This window comes from Bos grunniens, chromosome 14 (genome assembly GCF_055505025.1).
Source record: "Bos grunniens cultivar Pamir isolate PY7600 chromosome 14, Bosgru_T2T1.0, whole genome shotgun sequence".
NCBI lineage: Eukaryota > Metazoa > Chordata > Mammalia > Artiodactyla > Bovidae > Bos > Bos grunniens.
In genome coordinates, this window is record NC_141178.1 from 19436441 (window position 1) to 19460071 (window position 23631).

Below are 23631 nucleotides of genomic sequence, written 5' to 3' on the forward strand. Positions count from 1 at the left end.
AAGTCGCTCAGTCGTGTCCGATTCTGTGCGACCCCATAGACGGCAGCCCACCAGGCTCCTCTGTCCCTGGGATTCTCCAGGCAAGAACACTGGAGGGGGTTGCCATTTATAGCTGATTCATGTTGTTATATGGCAGAAACCAACACAACATTGTAAAGCAATTATTCTCTGATCAAAACAAATAAAAAAAAAAAAGATTTCAGTGAAGGAAATAACCACAGATGTGGTGGAAATAGCAAGAGAATCAGAAACAGAAGTAGAACCTGAAGATGTGACTGAGTTGCTGCAATCTCATGATAAAACTTTGATGAATGCCGAGTTGCTTCTTATGGTTGAGCAAAGAAAGTGATTTCTTGAGATGGAATCTACCCCTGGTGAAGATGCTATGAAGATTGTTGAAATGACAAGGGTTTAAAATATGACAAAAACTGGTAAAGCAATAGCAGGACTTGAGAGGATTGACTCCAGTTTTAAAGGAAGTTCTTGCTATTAAACAGTACTGCATGCTACCAAGCAATTTCTTTGTGAAAGGAAGAGTCAACTGATGCAGCAAATGTCACTGTTGTCTTATTTTAAGTCATCATAGCCACCCAAACCTTCAGCAACCACCACTCTGATTAGTCAGCAGCCATCAATACCTAGGCAAGATTCTCTACCAACAAAAAGATTACTTAATGAACGTGCAGATGATGGCTAACATTTTAATAATAAAGTATTTTTTTAAGCAATAAACTGTGGTATCCTACATGAAAATAAACGGAAAAGGCAATGGCACCCCACTCCAGTACTCTTGCCTGGAAAATCCCATGGATGGAGGAGCCTGGTAGGCTGCAGTCCATGGGGTCTCGAACAGTCAGACACGACTGAGTGACTTCACTTTCACTTTTCACTTTCATGCATTGGAGAAGGAAATGGCAACCCACTCCAGGGTTCTTGCCTGGAGAATCCCAGGGACGGGGGAGCCTGGTGGGCTGCCATCTATGGCGTCGCACAGAGTTGGACACGACTGAAGTGACTTAGCAGCAGCAGCAGCACATGAAAATAAAAGGTACAAAACATCTTATTTCAACATAAAAACGAAACTATTTTTTTCTGGAGTACATCTTAATCTGGGAAAAGGATAGATATGTTGGAAGGAAAAAAAAAGAAAAGAAAAGACAACCCATTATTTAGTCCTATGCTGTTGTGCAGGGGATGATTTCAATGAAGTATTTTTTACTTAAAAGTATGCACATTGTTTTCGTAGACATGATGCCATTGCACGATTAATAGATTACAATATAGTGTAAACGGAGCTTTTGTATGTACTGGGAAACCAAAGAATTCATGTGACTTGCATTATTTCAATATTCACTTCATTGAGGTGCTCTGGAACTAAACCTCCAATAACTCCAAGGTATGGCCTTACCTCTGAATGTGACTGTATTTGGAGACAGGGCTTCTAAAAAGGCAGTTAAGGTAAAACGGGGTCATATGTGTGGGCCCTAATTCAACATCACCAGTGTCCTTAGAAGAGAAGATTAGGACACGTGCATGTTCACAGTGAACAGGATCTGTGAGGACAGAGCCAGTGACGGCCACCTGTAAGTCAAGAAGAGAGGCTTCAGAATGAAACCAACCCTGCCGAAACCTTAACCTGGAACTTCTAGCACCACGAGAAAATACATTTCTCTTGTTTAATCCACATGATGTGTGGTATTTTTTATGGTAGCCCTAGCTTTGCCAACAAAGGTCCATATAGTCAAAGCTATGGTTTTTCTAGTAGTCATGTACAGATGTGAGAGTTGGACTGTAAAGAAGGCTGAGTGCCAAAAAATTGATGATTTCAAATTATGGTGCTGGAAAAGACTCTTGAGAGTCCCTTGAATTGCAAGATCAAACCAATCAATCCTAAAAGAAATCTACACTGAATATTCACTGGAAGGACTGATGCTGAAGTTGAAGCTCCAATATTGTGGCCACCTGATGCGAAGGGCTCACTCATTGGGAAAGACCCTGATGTTGGGAAAGACTGAAGGCAGGAGGATGATGGGGGTGATGACAGAGAATGAGCTGGTTGGATGGTATCACCGATTCAATGGACATATGTTTGAACAAACTCCCGGAGATGGTGAAGGGCAGAGGAGCCTGGCATACTATAGTCCATGGGGTCACAAAGAGTTTGACACGACTTAGTAACTGAATGACAAGCAAATTAATACAGATAGAAGCTTGATTATACTGGGGGTGGGGTGGGGGGTGGTAAGGGGACCTACAGGATCTAACAGCTTTGAATTAAAAATGTTAATCCATTCCTCTGGTTTCAGTCCTTCCACTTGCTCCCACCTTCAATGACAATTAGAAATTTGATTTTCTATGTCTTTATGAGGTTCTACAGCCTAAACAGGCTTGATCCTGTCTACAGATGCTCTGGTTCATCTTTCTCAGTTCACCTAAATCAGTTTCTACTCCTCCAGTCACTTTCCACTTTTTTTCCACCTTCCAAATTTTGTTATCTTGAACCATCTCATCTCCTCTCTTATTCTTCCATCAATGGGACTTCAGGAAGAAGTAGAGATAAAGATATGTATTCAGTGCAGTATGTTTTAACAGGACCACGCTTTCTGTTGAAGAGTTACCAATGACCAGTTCAAGAAACAGAAACCTTCACTTCCCTGAAGGAGATGTGTTACTTCAGGCTACTAGCTGAAGTCCACACTGCTAGTTTCAGAGTCTGCGTGGAAACAGTGTCAATGCAAATATACATATCCATACAACTATGAAAAATAGAAGTGGCCCCAAAAAAGTGCCATTTAATGCTTAGTTGGTTAAGTTATATATTTCTATGTCAATTTCAAATTCAGACACCCAGGTACATTTCATTCTTTACAAGGTTAATTCTTGGGGAGAAAAGCCAAACAAAAAAAAAGTATTTTTATAGTGTGAAGCAATGTAGGAGATACCACCAGTCATCTACCACAGTACATTCAATGTGCTTTAGTGGCTCTGTATATGACATTCAGTGGGTGAAAAGCAGCAAAGCAGATTCAGTTGATGGGTTCCTAGAAACCCGGTATTTCTAGGAACTTCTCTGGTGGCTCAGTGATTAAAAACCACCTTCCATGCAGGGGACACAGGTTCGATCCCTGGTCTGGGAACTAAGATCCTACATACTGTGGGGCAACTAAGTCCATGTGCTGCAACTAAGACCTGATGCAGCCAAATAGATAAATAAAAGATCTTCACGGCCCAGAAAATCACGATGGTGTGATCACTGACCTAGAGCCAGACACCCTGGAATGTGAAGTCAAGCGGGCCTTAGAAAGCATCACTACGAACAAAGCTAGTGGAGGTGCTGGAATTCCAGTTGAGCTCTTTCAAATCCTGAAAGATGATGCTGTGAAAGTGCTGCACTCAATATGCCAGCAAATTTGGAAAACTCAGCAGTGGCCACAGGACTGGAAAAGGTCCGTTTTCATTCCAATCCCAAAGAAAGGCAATGCCAAAGAATGCTCAAACTACCGCACAATTGCACTCATCTCACATGCTAGTAAAGTAATGCTCAAAATTCTCCAAGCCAGGCTTCAGCAATACGTGAACTGTGAACTTCCTGATGTTCAAGCTGGTTTTAGAAAAGGCAGAGGAACCAGAGACCAAATTGCCAACATCCGCTGGATCATGGAAAAAGCAAGAGAGTTCCAGAAAAACATCTATTTCTGCTTTATTGACTATGCCAAAGCCTTTGACTGTGTGGATCACAATAAACTGTGGGAAATTCTGAAAGAGATGGGAATACCAGACCACCTGATCTGCCTCTTGAGAAATTTGTATGCAGGTCAGGAAGCAACAGTTAGAACTGACCATGGAACAACAGACTGGTTCCAAATAGGAAAAGGAGTACGTCAAGGCTGTATATTGTCACCATGTTTATTTAACTTATATGCAGAGTATATCATGAGAAACACTGGACTGGAAGAAACACAAGCTGGAATCAAGATTGCCGGGAGAAATATCAATAACCTCAGATATGCAGATGACACCACCCTTATGGGAGAAAGTGAAGAGGAACTCAAAAGCCTCTTGATGAAAGTGAAAGTGGAGAGTGAAAAAGTTGGCTTAAAGCTCAGTGTTCAGAAAACGAAGATCATGGCATCTGGTCCCACCACTTCATGGGAAATAGATGGGGAAACAGTGGAAACAGTGTCAGACTTTATTTTTCTGGGCTCCAAAATCACTGCAGATGGTGACTGCAGCCATGAAATTAAAAGACACTTACTCCTTGGAAGGAAAGTTATGACCAACCTAGATAGCATATTCAAAAGCAGAGACATTACCTTGCCAACAAAGGTTCGTCTAGTCAAGGCTATGGTTTTTCCTGTGGTCATGTATGGATGTGAGAGTTGGACTGTGAAGAAGGCTGAGCGCCGAAGAATTGATGCCTTTGAACTGTGGTGTTGGAGAAGACTCTTGAGAGTCCCTTGGACTGCAAGGAGATCCAACCAGTCCATTCTAAAGGAGATCGGCCCTGGGATTTCTTTGGAAGGAATGATGCTAAAGCTGAAACTCCAGTACTTTGGCCACCTCATGGGAAGAGTTGACTCATTGGGAAAGACTCTGATGCTGGGAGGGATTGGGGGCAGGAGGAGAAGGGGACGACAAAGGATGAGATGGCTGGATGGCATCACTGACTTGATGGACGTGAGTCTGAGTGAACTCCGGGAGTTGGTGATGGACAGGGAGGCCTGGCGTGCTGCGATTCATGGGGTCACAAACAGTCGGACACAACTGAGCGACTGATCTGATCTCATATATATATAAATTATATATATGTATATACATACGATTTAAAAACAAACTTGGTATTTCTGCCCAGATGGCACAGAAGCGGCATTCTTCTCCCCACATCTCATTATAAGAGATTTAACATCTGATGGCTGTTCTCACTCCCTGCAGCCTTAGGTAGTGGGTTTTAATACATCATACATCTAAACAGACTTGTCTTCACTCAGGGCACTATGGGGATGAGTTGGCTATGGGGTAGCATCTACTGATTTTTGCGGAGCCAAAACAACTGAGGGAAAAAAAAAGACATAATAAAGTAACAATTTGGTATCAAATACTAAAGTTTTAATTTAGGAAAATGGCATTGGCCATTATAATAGATGCTAAAAATCACCATTAAAATGATAACAGAAGTAAACACTAAAATGATAATAGAAGTTTTTCTCCACTAGAAATTTAACTAAAACTTTAATCTCATAAATGGAATAGTTTAAAAACACTAGCTTTTTCTTATTGCTAGCTTTTTACATGAGAATTTACTTTGTTGTGGCCACATAAAATGACATCAAATACTAACCTGTGCTGAAATTCCTAAAGGTATGACAAATAATGTAGCAGATCACACGCTGTTTTAAAAAAATGCACTCAGATCAGATGAGATCAGATCAGTCACTCAGTCGTGTCCGACTCTTTGCGACCCCATGAATCGCAGCACGCCAGGCCTCCCTGCCCATCACCAACTCCCGGAGTTCACTCAGACTCACGTCCATCGAGTCAGTGATGCCATCCAACCATCTCATCCTCTGTCGTCCCCTTCTCCTCTTGCCCCCAATCCCTCCCAGCATCAGAGTCTTTCCCAATGAGTCAACTCTTCCCATGAGGTGGCCAAAGTACTGGAGTTTCAGCTTTAGCATCATTCCTTCCAAAGAAATCCCAGGGCTGATCTCCTTCAGAATGGACTGGTTGGATCTCCTTGTAGTCCAAGGGACTCTCAAGAGTCTTCTCCAACACCACAGTTCAAAGGCATCAATTCTTCGGCGCTCAGCCTTCTTCACAGTCCAACTCTCACATCCATACATGACCACAGGAAAAACCATAGCCTTGACTAGACGAACCTTTGTTGGCAAGGTAATGTCTCTGCTTTTGAATATGCTATCTAGGTTGGTCATAACTTTCCTTCCAAGGAGTAAGTGTCTTTTAATTTCATGGCTGCAGTCACCATCTGCAGTGATTTTGGAGCCCAGAAAAATAAAGTCTGACACTGTTTCCACTGTTTCCCCATCTATTTCCCATGAAGTGGTGGGACCGGATGCCATGATCTTCGTTTTCTGAACACTGAGCTTTAAGCCAACTTTTTCACTCTCCACTTTCATTTTCATCAAGAGGCTTTTTAGCTCCTCTTCACTTTCTCCCATAAGGGTGGTGTCATCTGCATATCTGAGGTTATTGATATTTCTCCCGGCAATCTTGATTCCAGCTTGTGTTTCTTCCAGTCCAGTGTTTCTCATGATATACTCTGCATATAAGTTAAATAAACATGGTGACAATATACAGCCTTGACGTACTCCTTTTCCTATTTGGAACCAGTCTGTTGTTCCATGGTCAGTTCTAACTGTTGCTTCCTGACCTGCATACAAATTTCTCAAGAGGCAGATCAGGTGGTCTGGTATTCCCATCTCTTTCAGAATTTCCCACAGTTTATTGTGATCCACACAGTCAAAGGCTTTGGCATAGTCAATAAAGCAGAAATAGATGTTTTTCTGGAACTCTCTTGCTTTTTCCATGATCCAGCGGATGTTGGCAATTTGGTCTCTGGTTCCTCTGCCTTTTCTAAAACCAGCTTGAACTGCTCCAATTGAGAATAATGGTCAACCATTATATAAACAGTCACTAGATTAGGAATAAAACAATCCAGACGGGTAAAATCGACTGCCTACCCCATGGTTGCTACAAGTTGCTGGAAAACTCCAAATTCGGCATAATTTACAATGATGGCTTTCAATGGCTACTGAGGTGCTACTTCCTCCTGTCAGCATTCGGTACTGATGCGTTTCAAACTCTAACCTGCATCAGAATCACCTGGAGGACTTGCTAGACACACAGTCTGCTGTCCACCTCCATGAGTTTCTCGAGGCCTGGGGTGAGTTGGTGAATTTGCATTTTTCACAAGCTCCCAGGTAATCTGATGTCGATGGTCTGTCCAGGGATCTCACATTGGGAACGACTGCTGCACTTAAGAGTTTACGGAGAAAGATGTTTGAGAAAGAGAGAGAAGTACATTCTCATGTTGGGTGTGGCAAGGTTTCATAGTCACTTGGAACTATTTTGCCAACAGAATCAAAACAATTGGGTAACCTGGGGCTTCCTTGGTGGCTCACTGTAAAGAATATGCCTGCCAATGCAGGAGACATGGGTTTGATCCCTGGTCTCGGAAGATTCCACATGCCTTGAAGCAACTAAGCCCGAGCGACTTGAGCCTGTACTCCAGAGCCCAGGAGCCGCAGCTACTGAGCCCACACACGGGAATTACTGAAGCCCATGTGCCCTGGAGCCTGTGTTCCTCCACAAGAGAAGCCACCGCAGTGAGAAGCCCAAGCACTGCAACAAAGAGTAGACAGCCCCCAGCCAACCCCTGCAACTAGAGAAAATCCTGTGCAGCAATGAAGATCCAGCACAGTCAAAAATAAGTAAATAAATAAATAGTATACGTATGGCTGAGTCTCTTCACTGTTCACCTGAAACTATCACAACATTGTTAATACCCCAATGTTAATACAAAATTAAAAGTTTAAAAAGAAAGAAAAATTAAAAAAAAAAAAAAACTTCAATTGGGTAACAGAGTTAACTTCATGGTTGATGATTTTAAATTGTTCACGAGGATCTTCTCCTTCATGAATCTAACCAAACAATATAGCAGTGGGTAGTCAAACAGGGCATACTAAGCAATGTAGTCAAGGCTGAGTTGTTAGATATTGGTGAGAAAGAAGGGAATCTTGAGCACCATTGACCAAAAAAAGGCAAGGTTTGCTCATAAATTCTAGTTTTGTTTGCATAAACAAATTTGGAACAGTTTGGTAAAAGTTTTGGGATGGTTTTGGAAATGGCTTCAGATTAAAGATGTCAGATTGACCCATACTTGTTTATGTTCATTATCTCCTGAAAAGGACAGTAAAGGAAAGTAAGAGGATAAATTCACAGGGACAAAGAGGATGGAGGTGGAGTCATCTGCACAAGATATATCTCAACACAATTCTGGAAGATGGGGATGAACGGCAGAGTGGAAACTGGTTTAACAGAACTTCAGAAGCTACTCTAATGACATCCTAGAGGTCAGTATAGAAACAGCCCAAGAGATTCTTCTATAAAACACCAGATTGGGCCGGGTCTTGGAGATGCCAGAGGTCATGAGAGAGATGCTGAGGAGAGGGCGCAGGATCCCAGAAGTGAGACAGAGGCGAGAGGCTGAGAGCTGAGTGAGTGCAGATGTTTGAATTTGTTAGATCCTCAGGTCCCCTGTCCCACTTCTTGCAGCCAGGGGATTACAATGACAGTAGGAAATACAGGAGAGAGGCTTGTGCATCCGGCAGAAAGAAGAGCAGGAGTAAAGTGCCTACAGGAAAGACAGAGACTGCATACTGAGCAGTGGCTGCTCTGGATCTCTTCTGACCTGTTCTGAGAATACCAGCAGCCAGGTGAACGTACCCTAAGTCAAGGGATGGCAGATACTTCTCTTGAGATGCTGAAGAGCCCATAAGAAAAGACATCTCGTTTCTGATATTTGGGAATCTTCCTAAGGAAAGATGAACTTTGAACACGATCACCACACGGCAAGCCCATCAATGAGCAAGAACCCTTCCTCCCACCCCTATGTCTAGTTTCCAGAGGGGTTTTAAGATCTCATTCTTAAGTATGAAGCGACAGTCAAAGGTTTGCAAACATTTGATGAAAGCCTCCAACATACTGACATTTCAGAATATTAGGTAACCAAGGCACATAATTATGAAATCTCAGAATATCAGAGATAAAGAGATTATTCTATGAGTTTTTAGGAAGAAAAATTCTAGGTCACAAAGGAACGGGAATCAGGATGGCGTCAGAATTCTCAGTGGCAACACTGGCTGCTAGAAGATAAAAGAGAAATTTTTATGAACTTATGAATGAAAAATTTCAACTTAGAATTCGACACTTGGTCAAACTCCTTCAAAAGAAAGAATTGGGGAAAAAAAAGAAAGTTGAATAAGTTTTACCTTCTGAACCCATTCTTGGGCTACTACTGGAACATATGCCATGGAAAAAATAAAGCAGCAAACCAAGCAAAAAGTCAGAGAAATGGGGCTCTTACTCTGGAGATGACGGATTGTCCCAAGATGACAACTGAATAGCAGGTCCAAAGAGGAACTCATCTCCATTGGAACAAAAGGGCAGTGGACTTTCGGAGGGATGTTTGGGGGTGTAGGGGGTAGGATTGACTGATCATTTGAAAAATAAATATGACAGTCATTTGATAGACATGTTGTAGAAAAAAAATATCAGATTGGAAACATCACAAACTAAGTAAATAGATAAAAATTTGTTTTAAAAGTAAGAAAACAAGCGTAGTACAGTAGGTGGTTCTGTTGTGACTAGTATTTGCACACTCACTGACTACTTGCTGTGCCTAAGCTGTGAAAGAGATACATTGGAAGAATGGTGGAAGATGAAACTGGACAGGGTTTGAAAGAGCTAAGTCCTTATCTAAGGCAACAGGTGGTCAAAGCACCTGTTATCAAAATTGATAAATCAAGGGATAGCTGCGTAAATTACTAGAAATAGGAAGGTAATGACAGAATAGACAGCTAAAAGTGGAATTTGGTAGCCTCTAGACAGGAGGTTAAGAAGGTACATGAAAGTAGGTATTGCATTACCTTAAAGTATTGTATTATCTTAAAAACGATAGTGTGCATGCTTATATTGTATTTAAAAAGAAAAAAATCCTGAAATTCATTTGTTGAGAATGAAACATGGAGCTGCCAAATCTTGCCTCATAATGTCATGTGCAGGAAATATATGATCCATACAGATTAAAATGGGAGTTGTTTCATCTCTGCCAACGTAGTAATAACTCGAAATAAATTATGATAAAATTTTCATGCCCTCTTTATTTCTACAATTAATATGCATGGGCTAGATTACTGTCAGAATTTACACAAGTACTCATTGGAAGAATTGGTTATAAATTACAGTTTTGCAAATTCGCTGCTCTCAACCAGGGGCAACAAAACTGCAAAAAGTCAGTTTCATCCTGAATTGTTTCCGTAGCAACCATATTAAGCTGGAAGGATAAAGCACCTTTGTAGCTGCTGCTTCTATTGAATTACAATGTAAATGTTGATGCCTGCCTGGAAACGTCAAATGACAATAGGTTTATGGAAGGGATTCAGTCGTTTGCAGCTCTGCAATCCTGGGCTGCAGAATTGAGATGGAAGAGGTGCGCTTGAGCCCTTTGAGTGTCTGTTCAACCAAATTTCTTCATCCCATCAAAATCAGCCAGTCCCTACCCGCCGAGGTGAAGAAAGGATGCTGCTGCTGCTGTTCAGTCGCTAAGTCGTGTCTGCTTATCTATTTATAAGTCTAGCCGTCTACCGTATCTTTTACACATTGGGACATGACATGTTGTTTGTTGTGGATAAGAATGTTAAAAATGCAATTACGTAACAGACTTGGCGATCTTTGCGCTTTTCGCCCCCTCGGAGCACAACGTAAACTTCAGTCCCGTGTTCTTCTGACACTGTCCAACACTGTCCTCTTAACGTGGGTATTAAAAGCCTCGTGGTTGTGCTGCGCATTTGATTCCGGTTGGCTTGGGACACCCGAGTTCAGCTCTCCTTAGTCCTTCCGTTCGACCCACAATGCCTAGTGGTTGCAGGTGTTGTAGTTTTTTTTCCTGGTTAACTTCTCTCCTTCAAAGTCCCCCAACCCCTCACCCTAGGCCGGTCCCCGGGAAGAAGGGAAACGTAGCACGAAGTCTGCTCCAAGCACCGACCCTCAGCTCCCACGGCTCGCCGCTGGGCTGCAAGCGTGCCGCCGCTCCACTCAGGTAAACTTCGGAGTGAGTTACCTGCACTTGGAGAAGGGCCTTACCTGAGCGCGCCTCTGCCAATGGCAGCTCACCTGAGGGAGCCCCGCAGCCAATCACCGCGCAGCTCGTCCCTCGGGCTCGTACCCTTTAGTGAAAGAATTCAGCTCCTTGCGAGAAAGTTACCTGTGGCCGCCCAAGTCCGCCACTTTCTGCTCTGTGGCTGCCCATTGCCACGATTCGGGAGGGACTCCGCGCCGCCCGGCCGCCTCCGAGCTCGGGCCCCATGTGAGGGGCCCCCCCCCTTATCCCACCTTTCCGGCTAGGTGAGGGCGCGAGCGGGCGAGCGAGCGAGAGTGGTGAGGGGGGACGGAAAAGCAGAATTACCTGTAGCTCTTGTTCTGCCATCTCGGGCGCTCTCACACACCTTCACCTGCACAGACTTGAAAGTCCAGTTTCACCAGAGGCTGAGGCTCCAGGAAAAGGGGAGCGAGTTCATTGGATCAAACATGTCACAAGAGTCGGACAAGTAAGTGGATCACACGCGCCGGCTGCTGCTACTACCACTTTGGGCTGATGGCAACTGGTTTGTTGTTTTGTTTTTTTTTAAGTTGCTATTGTTGGTATTTTTTTTTTTCTTTCTTTTTCTTTTTGGTGTATCCAGACTTTTCCAGATTATGTTTCTACCCTGGTTAAGGGGAGAAACCCTGAAAGAATGTGAATGTTTAATATCCCCTTTGGGCCTTGATAGTAAAAGTAGGTTTTCCTCTTTCCTTCCTCCCTTTACGAATGATCTCAGCCCCGGTCTCCCAGGACGAATCCTTGGATATTGGCAGAGGTTTCGGTAGAAGAGGGCGGGAGGCCTCTTATTCCCCCTCTCTTTTAGTTGCTCCCACCGCTTCGGGCTCCGAGGGCCATTTGGAAAATTCAGCTGCGTTCCTTCGATTTGCCCAAAGGGCCTGCTGGAAAAGCGCGTCTTGGCGGCTTTTGTGTGAGAGCAACAAAGAGCCTTTATCCTGAAAGCAGAAACGGCCATCTTCCCGCACCGGGCCGGACGGTGTGCGTGTGTGCGCCCCCGACGGGAGGCCAGGCGCCGGCCGGCCGGGGTCTCGGGGGCCAGAGGCGCCGAACTCACGCCCGTCCCCGGGCCTCCCCGCCCCTCCTGCCCGCCTCCGCATTGTTTGGTCACCTTACGCAGGTGCCGGAGGACTGGGGCCTTTCGGAAATGAGGGGGATCGATTTGAGGCCAGAGTTTGTGCCACGGTTGGGCGCGAAGGGGCGCGTGCGACTTAGGGAGTCACCCCAGCGTCCGGCCGGCCTCCGCCGTCCCGACGGCCCGGGCGCCGCGCGCTGGAGCCCGCCACCTCGGGCGTGGCTAGCGGGACGGCGCGAGTGCGCCTGGCCTCCCCGGGGGAATGTCGCCTGAAAAGGCGGGGAGCCCGGCTTCCCGCGCCTCCTAAGGCCAGCCGGGGGGCGCGTCCGCCCCGTCCGGGACTGGAACAGGAGACGCGCCGGGGCACGGCGGCCGGAGCCGCGGGGCGCCGGGCCCCGGTCCAGTCTCGTCCGGGCGGCCTCCCAGCAGGCCTGGCCCCCGCCTCCGGGCCGGCTTTGTGCAGGCTGGGGGAGGTGGGGCCGAGGGCGGGAGCGAGGGGGAGCCGGAGGTGGGTCCCGCGGCCTTCCCTGGGATTCGGTGGCGACACTCCCTTCCCCCTCCTGTCGGGCGCGTCCCCGGCTGGGAACGGGCTGCGTCCTATTGGAGTGCGTAGGGGCCACCTTCCCGCCTTGCCCGGTAGCTTTATCTCGGCGCTGTGGCCACCCCAAGGAGACCTTTCTCAGGGCGCCTCTCCTGGCCAGGTGGCCCTGGACCTTCTCGGATTGAGGGACCTTGAGGCGGGGGAGCGCGAATGCCCCGCGGACCTATCGAGGGATGGAGGGGACTGTCCCTAAAGTTAAGCCCCGGGTAGGGTAGGCGTAGTTAACATCACAGGCTAGCATATTTTAACAAAATTAGGTATTAGTACCACTTTACTCATTAGTGAAAAATTAGCTGCTGCGACTATATACACCTGAGGGATGGACCTGGTTGCAAACGACGAGAAGAAGGCGGGAGAAGGGTAGGACTGGGAAAGTGATTGAGTGTATCCTTGTTTCTTCCCCCTAAATTCTCTCTAACCTTTAAGAACTCACTACTCCGAGTTTGAAAACTTCAGTAACCAAAAGCCGAGATGGCAGCAGGGTTGGTTTTTTTTTTTTTGGTTTGTTTTCATCTTGTCAAAAATGGTCGCAAATCTAGTGAATAAGACTTACTGTAATTCCTTAATTAAATCATATAACGTTGGTCGCACCCCTTCGTTTTGTGATACAACGGGACTCGAATTTAGGGTGAAATCAGATGGGCTTATATTTTAGCTGGTTGTACTTAGCACCAATGAAGATAATTTATTTAGTATTGAAGATAAGTTCTAATATAGTCAATAACGTTGTGTTAACTTTGGTGAGGAACAGTAACTGCATTTATTGTGCGGATAATGTCCACAGGCTTCCCAGGTGGCTCAGTGGTAGAGTCCGGGTGCCAATGCAAGAGACTCAGGAGACATGGGTTCAATCCCTAGGTAGGGAAGATCTTCTGAAGCAGGAAATGGCAACCCGCTCCAATTTTCTTGCCTGTAAAATTCTATGGACAGAGGAGCCTGATGGGTAGGCTCCACAGCCCATGGAGTAGCAAAGATAAAACTTAGCCACTGAGTGTGCAGTATATAGACATCAAATCACTGTGTTGTGTGCTTGCAACTAATACCATATTGACTGTGAATTACATGTCAATTAAAAATAAATTTAAAGAAATAATAAGTTCAGAACACTAGCAATCTAGTTCACTGTGATACATTACCATATTTCTGTGGATAAAACTAGGGTTATGTATACTTACATTTAATGAAAGTAACTTTAATCTAGTCATGGTTTCCAAGACTTCATTTTGTTTCCAGGGAAAAGAAATACTAACAATACCCCAAAGAGATTGTTGAACCCCATTCGCCTCTCTTTGCTGGGACTATGGAGAAATGCTTGACATTAAAAAATGATTTTTGGATCGTTTTTGCAGTTTCTAGCCTAGTTTTTTTAATGTTAATATTCTAATGGAGGGCTGTCAGTATGGGTCCAGGTTTTTATGAGCTTGAAGCTTATGCAATTGTGTGTGTTAGGTGGAGTAGGGGTGAGATCTCAAAAGAAAAAAAAAAAAAAAAAACCCACACACATGAGCCTGTTTTCTGGCGTTTCCTGCCAGAACAAACTGGGATCCTGAAGCTTGAACTTGATCAGCTTCATGGTAAATCTGTGTAGGAGGCCTGTCTGTATTTTCTGGAACTAACCTAAAAGAATACACACAGGATTTTTTTTTCCTTTCTATAAACCCATCAAAGAGTAGGTAAGCTTTTGGATAGCACAGGAAGATAATTCCAGTCAGCAAGTCTGGACTGAAGTAGCATCATCTTTTTTATAGCTGTGAACTTTTCAGATGCAAACGATCTACTTTTTATGTTCTGCAATGTTGATGCTATCACTATTTAAAACAAAGTATTTTTAGGACAGTTTGTACATATTTAAAATTTTTCTACTCCCCCTTTCTAACATTTTATGACGATTTATGGTCTTTGTCAACAAGCATGTATGTTCTAGCAGCAGAGTGATGGATTTAGAAACTCTTACATTACTGCCAAAAAATTCAGAATATATATGATTTATTTGAAACCCACAGGTGTTTTTCATTACCTATATGTGTTTTCTGATTACTTACCATTTGCAACACATTCAGATAAGTATATAGGAGAATAAAAAGATACATAATGTGGGCTATGTCCTCAAGGGACTTTCACAATCCAGCAGAAGATGAGACTTGAACAGATATTATAAAAGTCCCCCTTCTCTCTACCCACCCTACTTTAGCCTTAGGGCAATTACCTTCAGTCATTTGGTGCATTTTATCTAGGGAGTCCAGCCATAATTCTATAAAGAAAAATAAACAAATTTATAGATGCCTTATGTGGGTGGGTAATCTTTCAATTAATGGGGTGAAACATTTTAATTAATCTTTCTACCTAGATAGCATATTGAAAAGCAGAGACATTACTTTGCCAACAAAGGTCCGTCTAGTCAAGGCTATGGTTTTTCCAGTGGTCATGTATGGATGTGAGAGTTGGACTGTGAAGAAAGCTGAGCGCCGAAGAATTGATGCTTTTGAACTGTGATGTTGGAGAAGACTCTTGAGAGTCCCTTGGACTGCAAGGAGATCCAACCAGTCCGTTCTGAAGGAGATCAACCCTGGGATTTCTTTGGAAGGAATGATGCTAAAGCTGAAACTCCAGTACTTGGCCACCTCATTCGAAGAGTTGACTCATTGGAAAAGACTCTGATGCTGGGAGGGATTGGGGGCAGGAGGAGAAGGGGACAACAGAGGATGAGATGGCTGGATGGCATCACTGACTCGATGGACATGAGTCTGAGTGAACTCCGGGAGTTGGTGATGGACGGGGAGGCCTGGTGTGCTGTGATTCATGGGGTTGCAAAGAGTCGGACACGACTGAGCAACTGAACTGACTGACTGACTGACTGTTTGGTTTTATAAATGTATATGTTTCTATTTGGCTATAGACTTTTTTTTTTGACCATGCCACAGGGCTTGCAGGATCTTAGTTCCCTGACTAGGGATAGAACCTGGGCAAGGGCAGTGACAATGCAGAGTCCTAACCACTGCATTTCGAGGGAATTCCCTAAAATATCTTTTAAAATCACAAACACCAAGTTAACCATATCTTCCTCAAAGCACTAAAAATACCCATTCATTTATTCAACAAATATATCTTGAGTGCCACTATATACTGAACAATGCCATTGATCCTGGCATTGAGATTCATTAGCAAATAGAACAAACTCCCTGCCATCATGGTGCTAGCATTGTAGTGCCAGGAAACAGAGGAAATCTATAAAGAAGTAAATATATAACAATTTAGATGATGATTAATGCTACAAAGGAAAGCAAAGCAGGCTAAAGGGATTGCAAATAATGGGAATTATGTTATATAAGGTGGTCAGGGATGGCCTTTCTGATGAGATGACTTTTGATCAGATGGCTGAAGTGAGGGCTCAAGCACTGAAGATACTTGGGATAAGAGTGTTATAGGCAGATGGGAGAGTAAGTGCAAAGGCCATGAGGTAGGAGAGTGCTTAGCATATTCTAGGATCAGAAAGGAGCCCAGTGTGGGTGAATCAGAGATGTAGACAGACAGCGGTCCCATTAAGTAAACTAACATAATCAACTCCCTACTTAATAGTCCAGACACTTGTACACTCAAAACCAGACAACATTATACTTATAAATGGTCTTGGCAGTCAAGAGGGTAGTAAATAAAGAATTAGCCAATAGCGTCAGTCTTGTTTCTTTCCTCAGATATCACTAGTTTAATGGCTAGAGTCCAGTGTTCATCTTCCCTGCAATGGATTAAATCCTGCACATGTCTTAATTTAGGGATGAAAAAAATGTACACATTCTGGATGACCCCGGGGAATTAGAACTGAAGGAGAGGGACCTGCATGGTATTGCTCTGACATTCCTGTCTAAACCTCTTATTTTAAGCTGCCACTCTTCCTGGCTATCTCAACCCTAAATTGTGTATGTGTGTTAGTCATTTACTTGTGTCCAACTCTTTGTGACCCTCTGGACTGTAGCCTGCCAGGCTCCTCTGTCCGTGGGATTCTCTAGGCAAGAGTACTGGAGTGGATTGCCATTTCCTTCTCAAGGGAATCTTCCTGAGCCATGGACTGAACCCGGGTCTCCTGCATTGCAGGCAGATTCTTTACCATCTGTGCTATAGAGGAGTCTCAACCCTAAATTAACCTCCAGCAAAATAAGGCTTACCCTTTCTCTTGCCATCATTCAATTTCTGCAAACCTGCATCTGTCAGAAAACAGACTGGTCCACTGTGTTCTGAAGTGAGACACTGAAAACAGTGTGCTTTCCTTAGTTTTGCATCTTCAGTGAAATAAACCAATATACAGGCAAAATTAACCTACCTGAAAAATAAGGAACTGCTAGACAATAATACACGGAGAAGGCAATGGCACCCCACTCCAGTATTCTTGCCTGGAAAATCCCATGGACTGAGGAGCCTGGTAGGCTGCAGTCCATGGGGTCGCTAAGAGTCGGACACGACTGAGTGACTTCACTTTCACTTTTCACTGTCCTGCATTGGAGAAGGAAATGGCAACCCACTCCAGTGTTCTTGCCTGGAGAATCCCGGGGACGGGGGAGCCTGGTGGGCTGCCGTCTATGGGGTCGCACAGAGTTGGACACGACTGAAGCGACTTAGCTGCAGCAGCAGCAGCAGCAGACAATAATACGAAAGTCTAGATTGATTGGGGTAAAAAGGTTGAAGATAATCATGTATGTGCTTAGTAATAGGAATGTCCGTAGGAATTCTTTAAATCACTGCAAACTCATCTGATTACAAAAATATCACCTGAGGCACTTGGTAAAACTACATTCCATGTGCCCCACCCCAGAGCTGTGGGGAGAGGGGCCAGGGCATCTACATTGGATTATTTAACAAACTAATGCTTTAAGTGAATAATAAATTCAATTCACAAGCAACTTTTCAGGTGTATATTTGCTTATGTGAAATGAAGTCTGTGGGCTTTGTTTTACCTTCAGTATTACTGCTTCTAAATGATTAGCTTCTAACATTTTAACTTGGGTTTAAGAGTTTTTTGGAGAAGGAAATGGCAACCCACTCCAGTATTCTTGCCTGGAAAATCACATGGCCGGAGGAGCCTGTGTAGGCTACAGTCCATGGGGTCGCAGAGTTGGACATGACTGACTGACTTCTCTTTCTTTCTCTTTTCTAAGAGTTCTTCGTTAAGAGTTCTTAGGCCTTCTCTCAATGTCATTTACTTTCATTGTTTTGCTGAACTGTCCCTTCTGGAAGAATGGACCCTTTTGACAGGTCATACATTTCCAGATCTGCTAAACACCTTATTTGGAGTGATGTCACCCCACGGGGGCTTCTGCCAGGCCCAGAGCTAAAAGGTCAAGCTCAGATTATAGGCTGGATCTCACTCACTAGGGAGCTGAGTTGGAGTTAGAAGGCCAACCTCATTCTTCCATAATTTCACATTACAGCATAAAATTGGTGTTCATTTTTCTGGGCACAGTTATTTCGTTAAAATTAGTTTCTGTTTTATAGCACAAAGTCAAAGATAACAAGTTCTGATCTGTATGATCTGATGTTGGTCCTTGGTGAAATATTTAATGGGATGGTGGTTGCAGTTTCATTTCTAGGGCTGCTTTAAGTATTTAAGTAGGCTGCTTTAAGATGGTAGCTTTAAGTATTACCTTGATAAGATGGCACTAGGCCCTCTGTTGATCTGTAATTAGATCCTATTTTAAACTGACTGCAGAGACTAGGTCACTCAAATGCACCCAGTGCCATCTGATTTAAAGGAGGATTAAAAGTCAGTGCTAGAGCAGTGCTGAAGAGCTGTATCTAGCAATTTGTACTATATTCTGCAAAATCAAAAAGAGAATTTAGACATATAGCCAAGTAAGTCAAACATACATAGAAACATTTATGCAAAAACACGATCAAAGAACCCCACGAAGTATTTGTTTAAAATCTACAGATACTTTAAACAAGATTATTATTTTGATGTTAGGTTATTAAAACTGGTTGTTAAAAAGTCTTAGGTAACTCAAACAAATGCTTTGGTTCCTCTCTGTGACTTTGATACAACTAGGCATACATTTCAGGTTAAAAAATAAACAATTTGGTTAAATAGTATTTTCCCTCTTATTTCATCCTGAGTCTGACACAGTATTTTTTCCCCCATTTTTCCTTCCTTCCCTCCCTTCCTTCGCTTCTTGGTCTATCTCCTGATGCCACTTTCCTGATTTTTTTTTTCCTTCTATATTACTTGATAGGAATTTACACATGCATATCTTCTGTGCAGAGAGATAAATATGAATCTGATTTTAGACGTTCCTTTAGTCAGTGAACTTTGATGTGTTCTTTTAGCCTTGTAACCATCAGCAGACCATCCCTGTTACCTGAGCCAAGAGTTAAGATGATGGCTGTAGATGATGCCACCCTATCTAGTTCAAGTCAACTGAGTTTAACCTTGGGAAATGTTTACTTTTAACTTCTTCTTAGTTTAAGGCAAACCTTGCCCTAGAGTCCTCACTCATGATCCCTGCCATTCACTTTGGGGTGTGTACACTCTTCCTTTTCAAAAGGTATTCAAGGATTCCTGCTCAATTATAAAAACATTAGGTCTAAGCTGAAATAGGGTAGTGATTGGTTTGGCAAACGTGTCCAGGAAAAATTCCTTAGCGAGCAGCAACAGGCTGATAGGAATTTCTGCTTCGGGCCACGAGGATGAGTGGGTTGCTTAGTAACAACAACATATACCTAGGAGTCCCTCAGACAGCTTCACAAGTCTTCAAATTTAGGCCTCCAAAATTCAGGTTCATTCTACTCTCCATGTGCCCTGTGTATTTCCATCCACTAAAGTAGTCCTTGGTTCCATTTTATTTATTTATCCGTGCATCCATCCATCCTATATTCATCCATCACCAGAAAATTACATTTTGTGCCATGTCTTTTAATGGTCTATGGTAAAAAGGACTGGACTATAAAGGGGCAGGTTGGATAGAAACAGAAAGTACTACCTTGGGGATTTACCCCCACATCCCACCCCCGTTTATATTGGGAAGAGAATTAAGTGTTTTAGCTTGATGTATTCTGGGGAGTAACGGGATTAAAGTAATATTTTTAAAAACAGCATATTTTGATTTGTTACTTAAAATACCCACCAAACAAACATTTTTTGAGTGCTTTGGAAGGCACTAAAAAAGCTGGTGCATTTCAGCGGATTTTGATGTACATTTTGACAATGTGTCGGGGTTATGGAGATTGACCATGTATTTGAAACGGACATTCAGCAGAAAACCATCACTGCCTGTGGTGATAAAGAGCCTTTATTTTACTTTGTAATGAACAGGGCAGTGAACTTTGTGGGGTGCACTTTTAAAGTGATCTGACTTCACATTCACTCCCAAGGAAATGCTTCCTTTACAAGTGTGAATGCAGATACCCTCCGGAGCAGAAAAGGAAAGCGAGATTCGCCTGTTGCTTCTTTTTATTTTGGTGCCCGCCTTTCTTCCCAACGCTGAATGTATATGTATAACAACCCTCCTCCCCCAGAGTCTCTTTTTTTAAGACTCCTGAGTTTAGATCAAGATTTTAGAAAAGGGGGAAAGGTTGAAGTGAAGGGGAGAAGAATGGAGAAAAGAGAGAAAGAAAAAAGGAACGGAAAGAAACTGCGCTTCAGCCGCTATTGAGCTGCAGGCTTTTCTCAGGCTTTTTCAGTAGATGAGAGAGTTGCTTGGCTCAGCCTGCAGAGCTGGGGTCTAGGAGAAGATGACCAAGTGCTGTTTGTCTTCCTGGGCAACTGATTCTTACTTGACGCCTTGAATCTGAGATCTAGGATGAACCTTCCAGATCTTATAAGTGAACCTTCCAGACCTTCTAGGATGAACCTTCCAGGTCTATGAGTACCCAAGTGTAGGATCTGGAGCCAAAAGTTTGGTTTGGAGATAAAAATGCCTTAATTCTTTCTTGAGTGTTGCACACCAGTTGTATGAATTGAAAATCTGAGGTTTTGATTAAAAAATACACTGCTTTTTATGGGTAGGGAGATTGAGAACAGGGGAGGCATTGCCTATTTGCTTCTTAAAATATGAACATGACTGTAGGAAATACCTGGTTAAGATTTCGACAGTGTTTCTGCTAGAACACTTTCCTTCCCACACTCACCCCAAATCATTGGTTTTGGTTCTCAGTTCAGTGAGCCTCAGAAAATAACTGCTTTCTGTACTTCTTGGATCTAACTTTTCAAAGAAGCAAGGAACAAAGGTAGCTTTAGCCTCTTTCCTGTATTGCCAGTAAGATAATTAACATAAGATCAGAGGGTTCTTCTTTCATTATTTTTCACCTGTAAAATGAAGTTGAACTAAATGATCTCTGAGGATAATCACTTACTCCAACATTCTGCGAGTTTCATTTTTTCCCTTCCAGAGGGGTCTGGGCTGCTGGCAGCTCACAGAAAGATGATGTTAACAAGATAGGAGAGGACCCAGCACAGTGGGACCTGCTTCTGTTCCCATGCCCTCCCCCACTCAATCATTTTATTTTAGCAAAATAAAAGGTGGTTTAAGATGACAAACAGACTTCTGGCAGTCAGGAGAAATTCAGAGGGCCACGCGGAATTCAGCAGGGCAGCTAGGCTGTGAGATCAATGGTTTACCGAGTGGATCCCTGAACAGCCTCACTGGTCTGGTAGATAAAGGTACAGGAGAATCAGATAAAAAGCGCTGGTAGTTTCTCGAAGAACTCTCTTGCCAGAGAGCGCCCAGGAAGTGGTGTATTCTGCGCAGGCTCGTGGAGTGAGAGGTAATGTTGGAATGCACGGGACACTGAATAAAATTTAGTAAATTGCAAACAGCAGCAAAAAGGACAAAGGATTCTCCTCTTTGCTCTTCCTGCCCTTTCCTCTCCTCCCCATACTCCTCTTCCCTCACCCCTCCTCCCCCTTCTCCCCCCCAACTTCCTGATTCCTCCTCCTCTTAATAAGACATAATTCAGGGAAACCCATTGTCAACCAGATTGCCAAACCAGTGGTTTGATAAGAGTTCAGAAGAGGTATTAAATAATATAAGGACAAGAATAGCACCTGCAGTTTCTCCTCGATTATAAGACAATATATTATTTCACTCCAGGGCACACAAATGACTATTCGTTTAGGTCAGGAATAAAATCTCCTTTTCTGGTATTCTGTTGCGTTCTAAGATTTAAACGTCTCTGAAGTTCATTTTCTCTGAAGCCAGTATTGGTACCTAGACAAAATGGACTATAGGCCCTGGAAGGTTCTCAGGGTGGGGGACTTCTGATAGGTTATAAAGCCCTGTAAATACATTTATGCTTCTTGTGCAGACCACGGTTTTTAGCTGCTTTGGCATCTTGGTGGCTAGTTTTAAAACTATGTCTATCTTATACATAGTTTTGAAAACATTTTTCAAAAGGACACATGTCACAATGGAAATATGGTCCATAACCATGAGTAGACAGTTCACAAAAGCTACAAGTAGTTAATAAGCAGATGAAATACTATTTAGTTTATTAATAATCCAAGAAGTACAGATGATAAAACAGGGAAGCTCGAGGTTTCCCTGTCAAATGGGCCAACATTAACAAAATTGGGTTTGAGTAAAATACATTTCTAGGAGGATTATAAATTATTACAAACTTTCTGGAAGACAGTTTGGTTAAAGTGGTTGAAATGGGCCTATCTTTTGACACCTGAACTTCAGTTTTAGGGCTTTATTTTAAAGAAGTAATCAAAGATATTAATTGTAGAAATATTTAAAAAGAAATATTTTCCTGAAAAATCAGGAAAGCTCTAAGTGTCCAGCTACAGAAGATTGGTTTAAATCCTCTGGTAAATCACTGTTCAGTGAGATGATGGAGAACTCTGCAAGCATTATAAATCATATTATGGAAAAATATTTAATAACAGGGAAAAAAATGTCATGGTGTATTATGTTAGAATGTTTACAGGGATAGAAAACAAAAAACTATAGTAATACAACCACAATAGGTTAACAGTAGTTTGCTCTCTGCATGGAGAAATTACAGACACTTCCGTGTCTTATTTGTGCTTCTCTGTACTTTTCTAGTTTGCAGAAGTGAGCTTGTACTGTTTTTGCAATTAAAGAGAACCATTTAAAGGTTCTTTCTAAAGAATAGTCATTTGGCCATGCAGATGTGTAAAAATAGCACACACGTACCCTAAATAAAAGGGAGAGAGAGTCAGCTTGCTTAGTTGTTCCAGGTAGAATTCATCCGCTCCCTCCCTCCTATCCAAGCATGCCATTCTACTCATCACTGCTGGAACACCACGTGTGTCTTTTGCACTATGCCTCACTCACCTGGACACTTTTGGGTTGGTCTCAACAACTCTGTCTCTTTGGGTTGGCCCAGTTATCAAGTCCAACTATTTTTCAAAACAGCACAAATAGGTGTGGGAGTTTCCAACCTCTGTGTAACTTGGAGCTGGGGGGGTCGAGGGTGACTAAGTCGAAGAGAAACGTTTTCATCTACTCAGTAGGCTGCCTGCGCGCCTGCGCAGTTTCCCTTGGAGAAAATTCTCTGTAGGCGGGGCTGCCTTCCAGGCCTTCTCGGACCTCACCTGATCACCTGAGTGCGTGTTCTTGGGAGCGACTCGGTGGTGGGTCCAGTTGTGTTTAATCTTTTGCAGGAATAAAGAGAACCTGGAATATGACTTCCTTTGAAACAAAAGGTAGATGTAGGCACGGTTGAGTTTTTATTAATTTTTTTTTTTAACAGCTACTTATTTTTTCCATAACATAGACTTGCTTTTTCCCTGGAGGGCCCAGCCTGTGACTCATCTACCTGCTTCTACAAGCTGGTTCATAGATCATGCCAGACGCGAGCTGGAGTCTGTTAGTTAAGCTGTGGAGAGATTGCATCACTGGATTTCCTGCAGGCGTCTTTCAGGGTGGTTTTGTCGCAAATGTGAAGTTATTTACTTAACATGTCCAAGGAGCATCCACAGCAGGGAACAAAAAGTACACGAGGTGAACTTGAGGGAGAAAGTGGCCTCACAGAATCACTCAAGTTGCCAAAAATGTGTCAGGAAAAAAGCAGGGGTGGTGGGGTGGTGGTGGGGAGTGGGGGTTGGAGAGG

The 23631-nt window shown here is 43.2% G+C and overlaps 1 protein-coding gene and 1 non-coding gene across 11 annotated transcripts in view; both read left to right on the forward strand.

Annotated features, from left to right (window-relative positions):
- Positions 1–4907: 4907 nt before the first annotated feature.
- On the forward strand, positions 4908–5052 carry LOC147359141 (small nucleolar RNA SNORA79). Its single transcript, XR_015141371.1, has one exon. It is a non-coding gene; the product is annotated as a small nucleolar RNA SNORA79 (small nucleolar RNA).
- Positions 5053–9879: 4827 nt separating this feature from the next.
- Positions 9880–23631, forward strand: part of GRHL2 (grainyhead like transcription factor 2) — a 171679-nt gene continuing 157927 nt past the window's right edge. For 9 of the 10 annotated variants that reach the window (XM_086336186.1, XM_086336188.1, XM_086336191.1 and 6 more), the window contains exon 1: positions 9880–11345. In XM_086336186.1, the coding sequence (XP_086192312.1) occupies positions 11326–11345 (20 nt within the window). In that variant the 5' untranslated portion in view covers positions 9880–11325. Of the gene's footprint in view, positions 11403–23631 lie in introns of all 10 variants that reach the window. The other variant, XM_086336189.1, reaches the window with a different exon arrangement.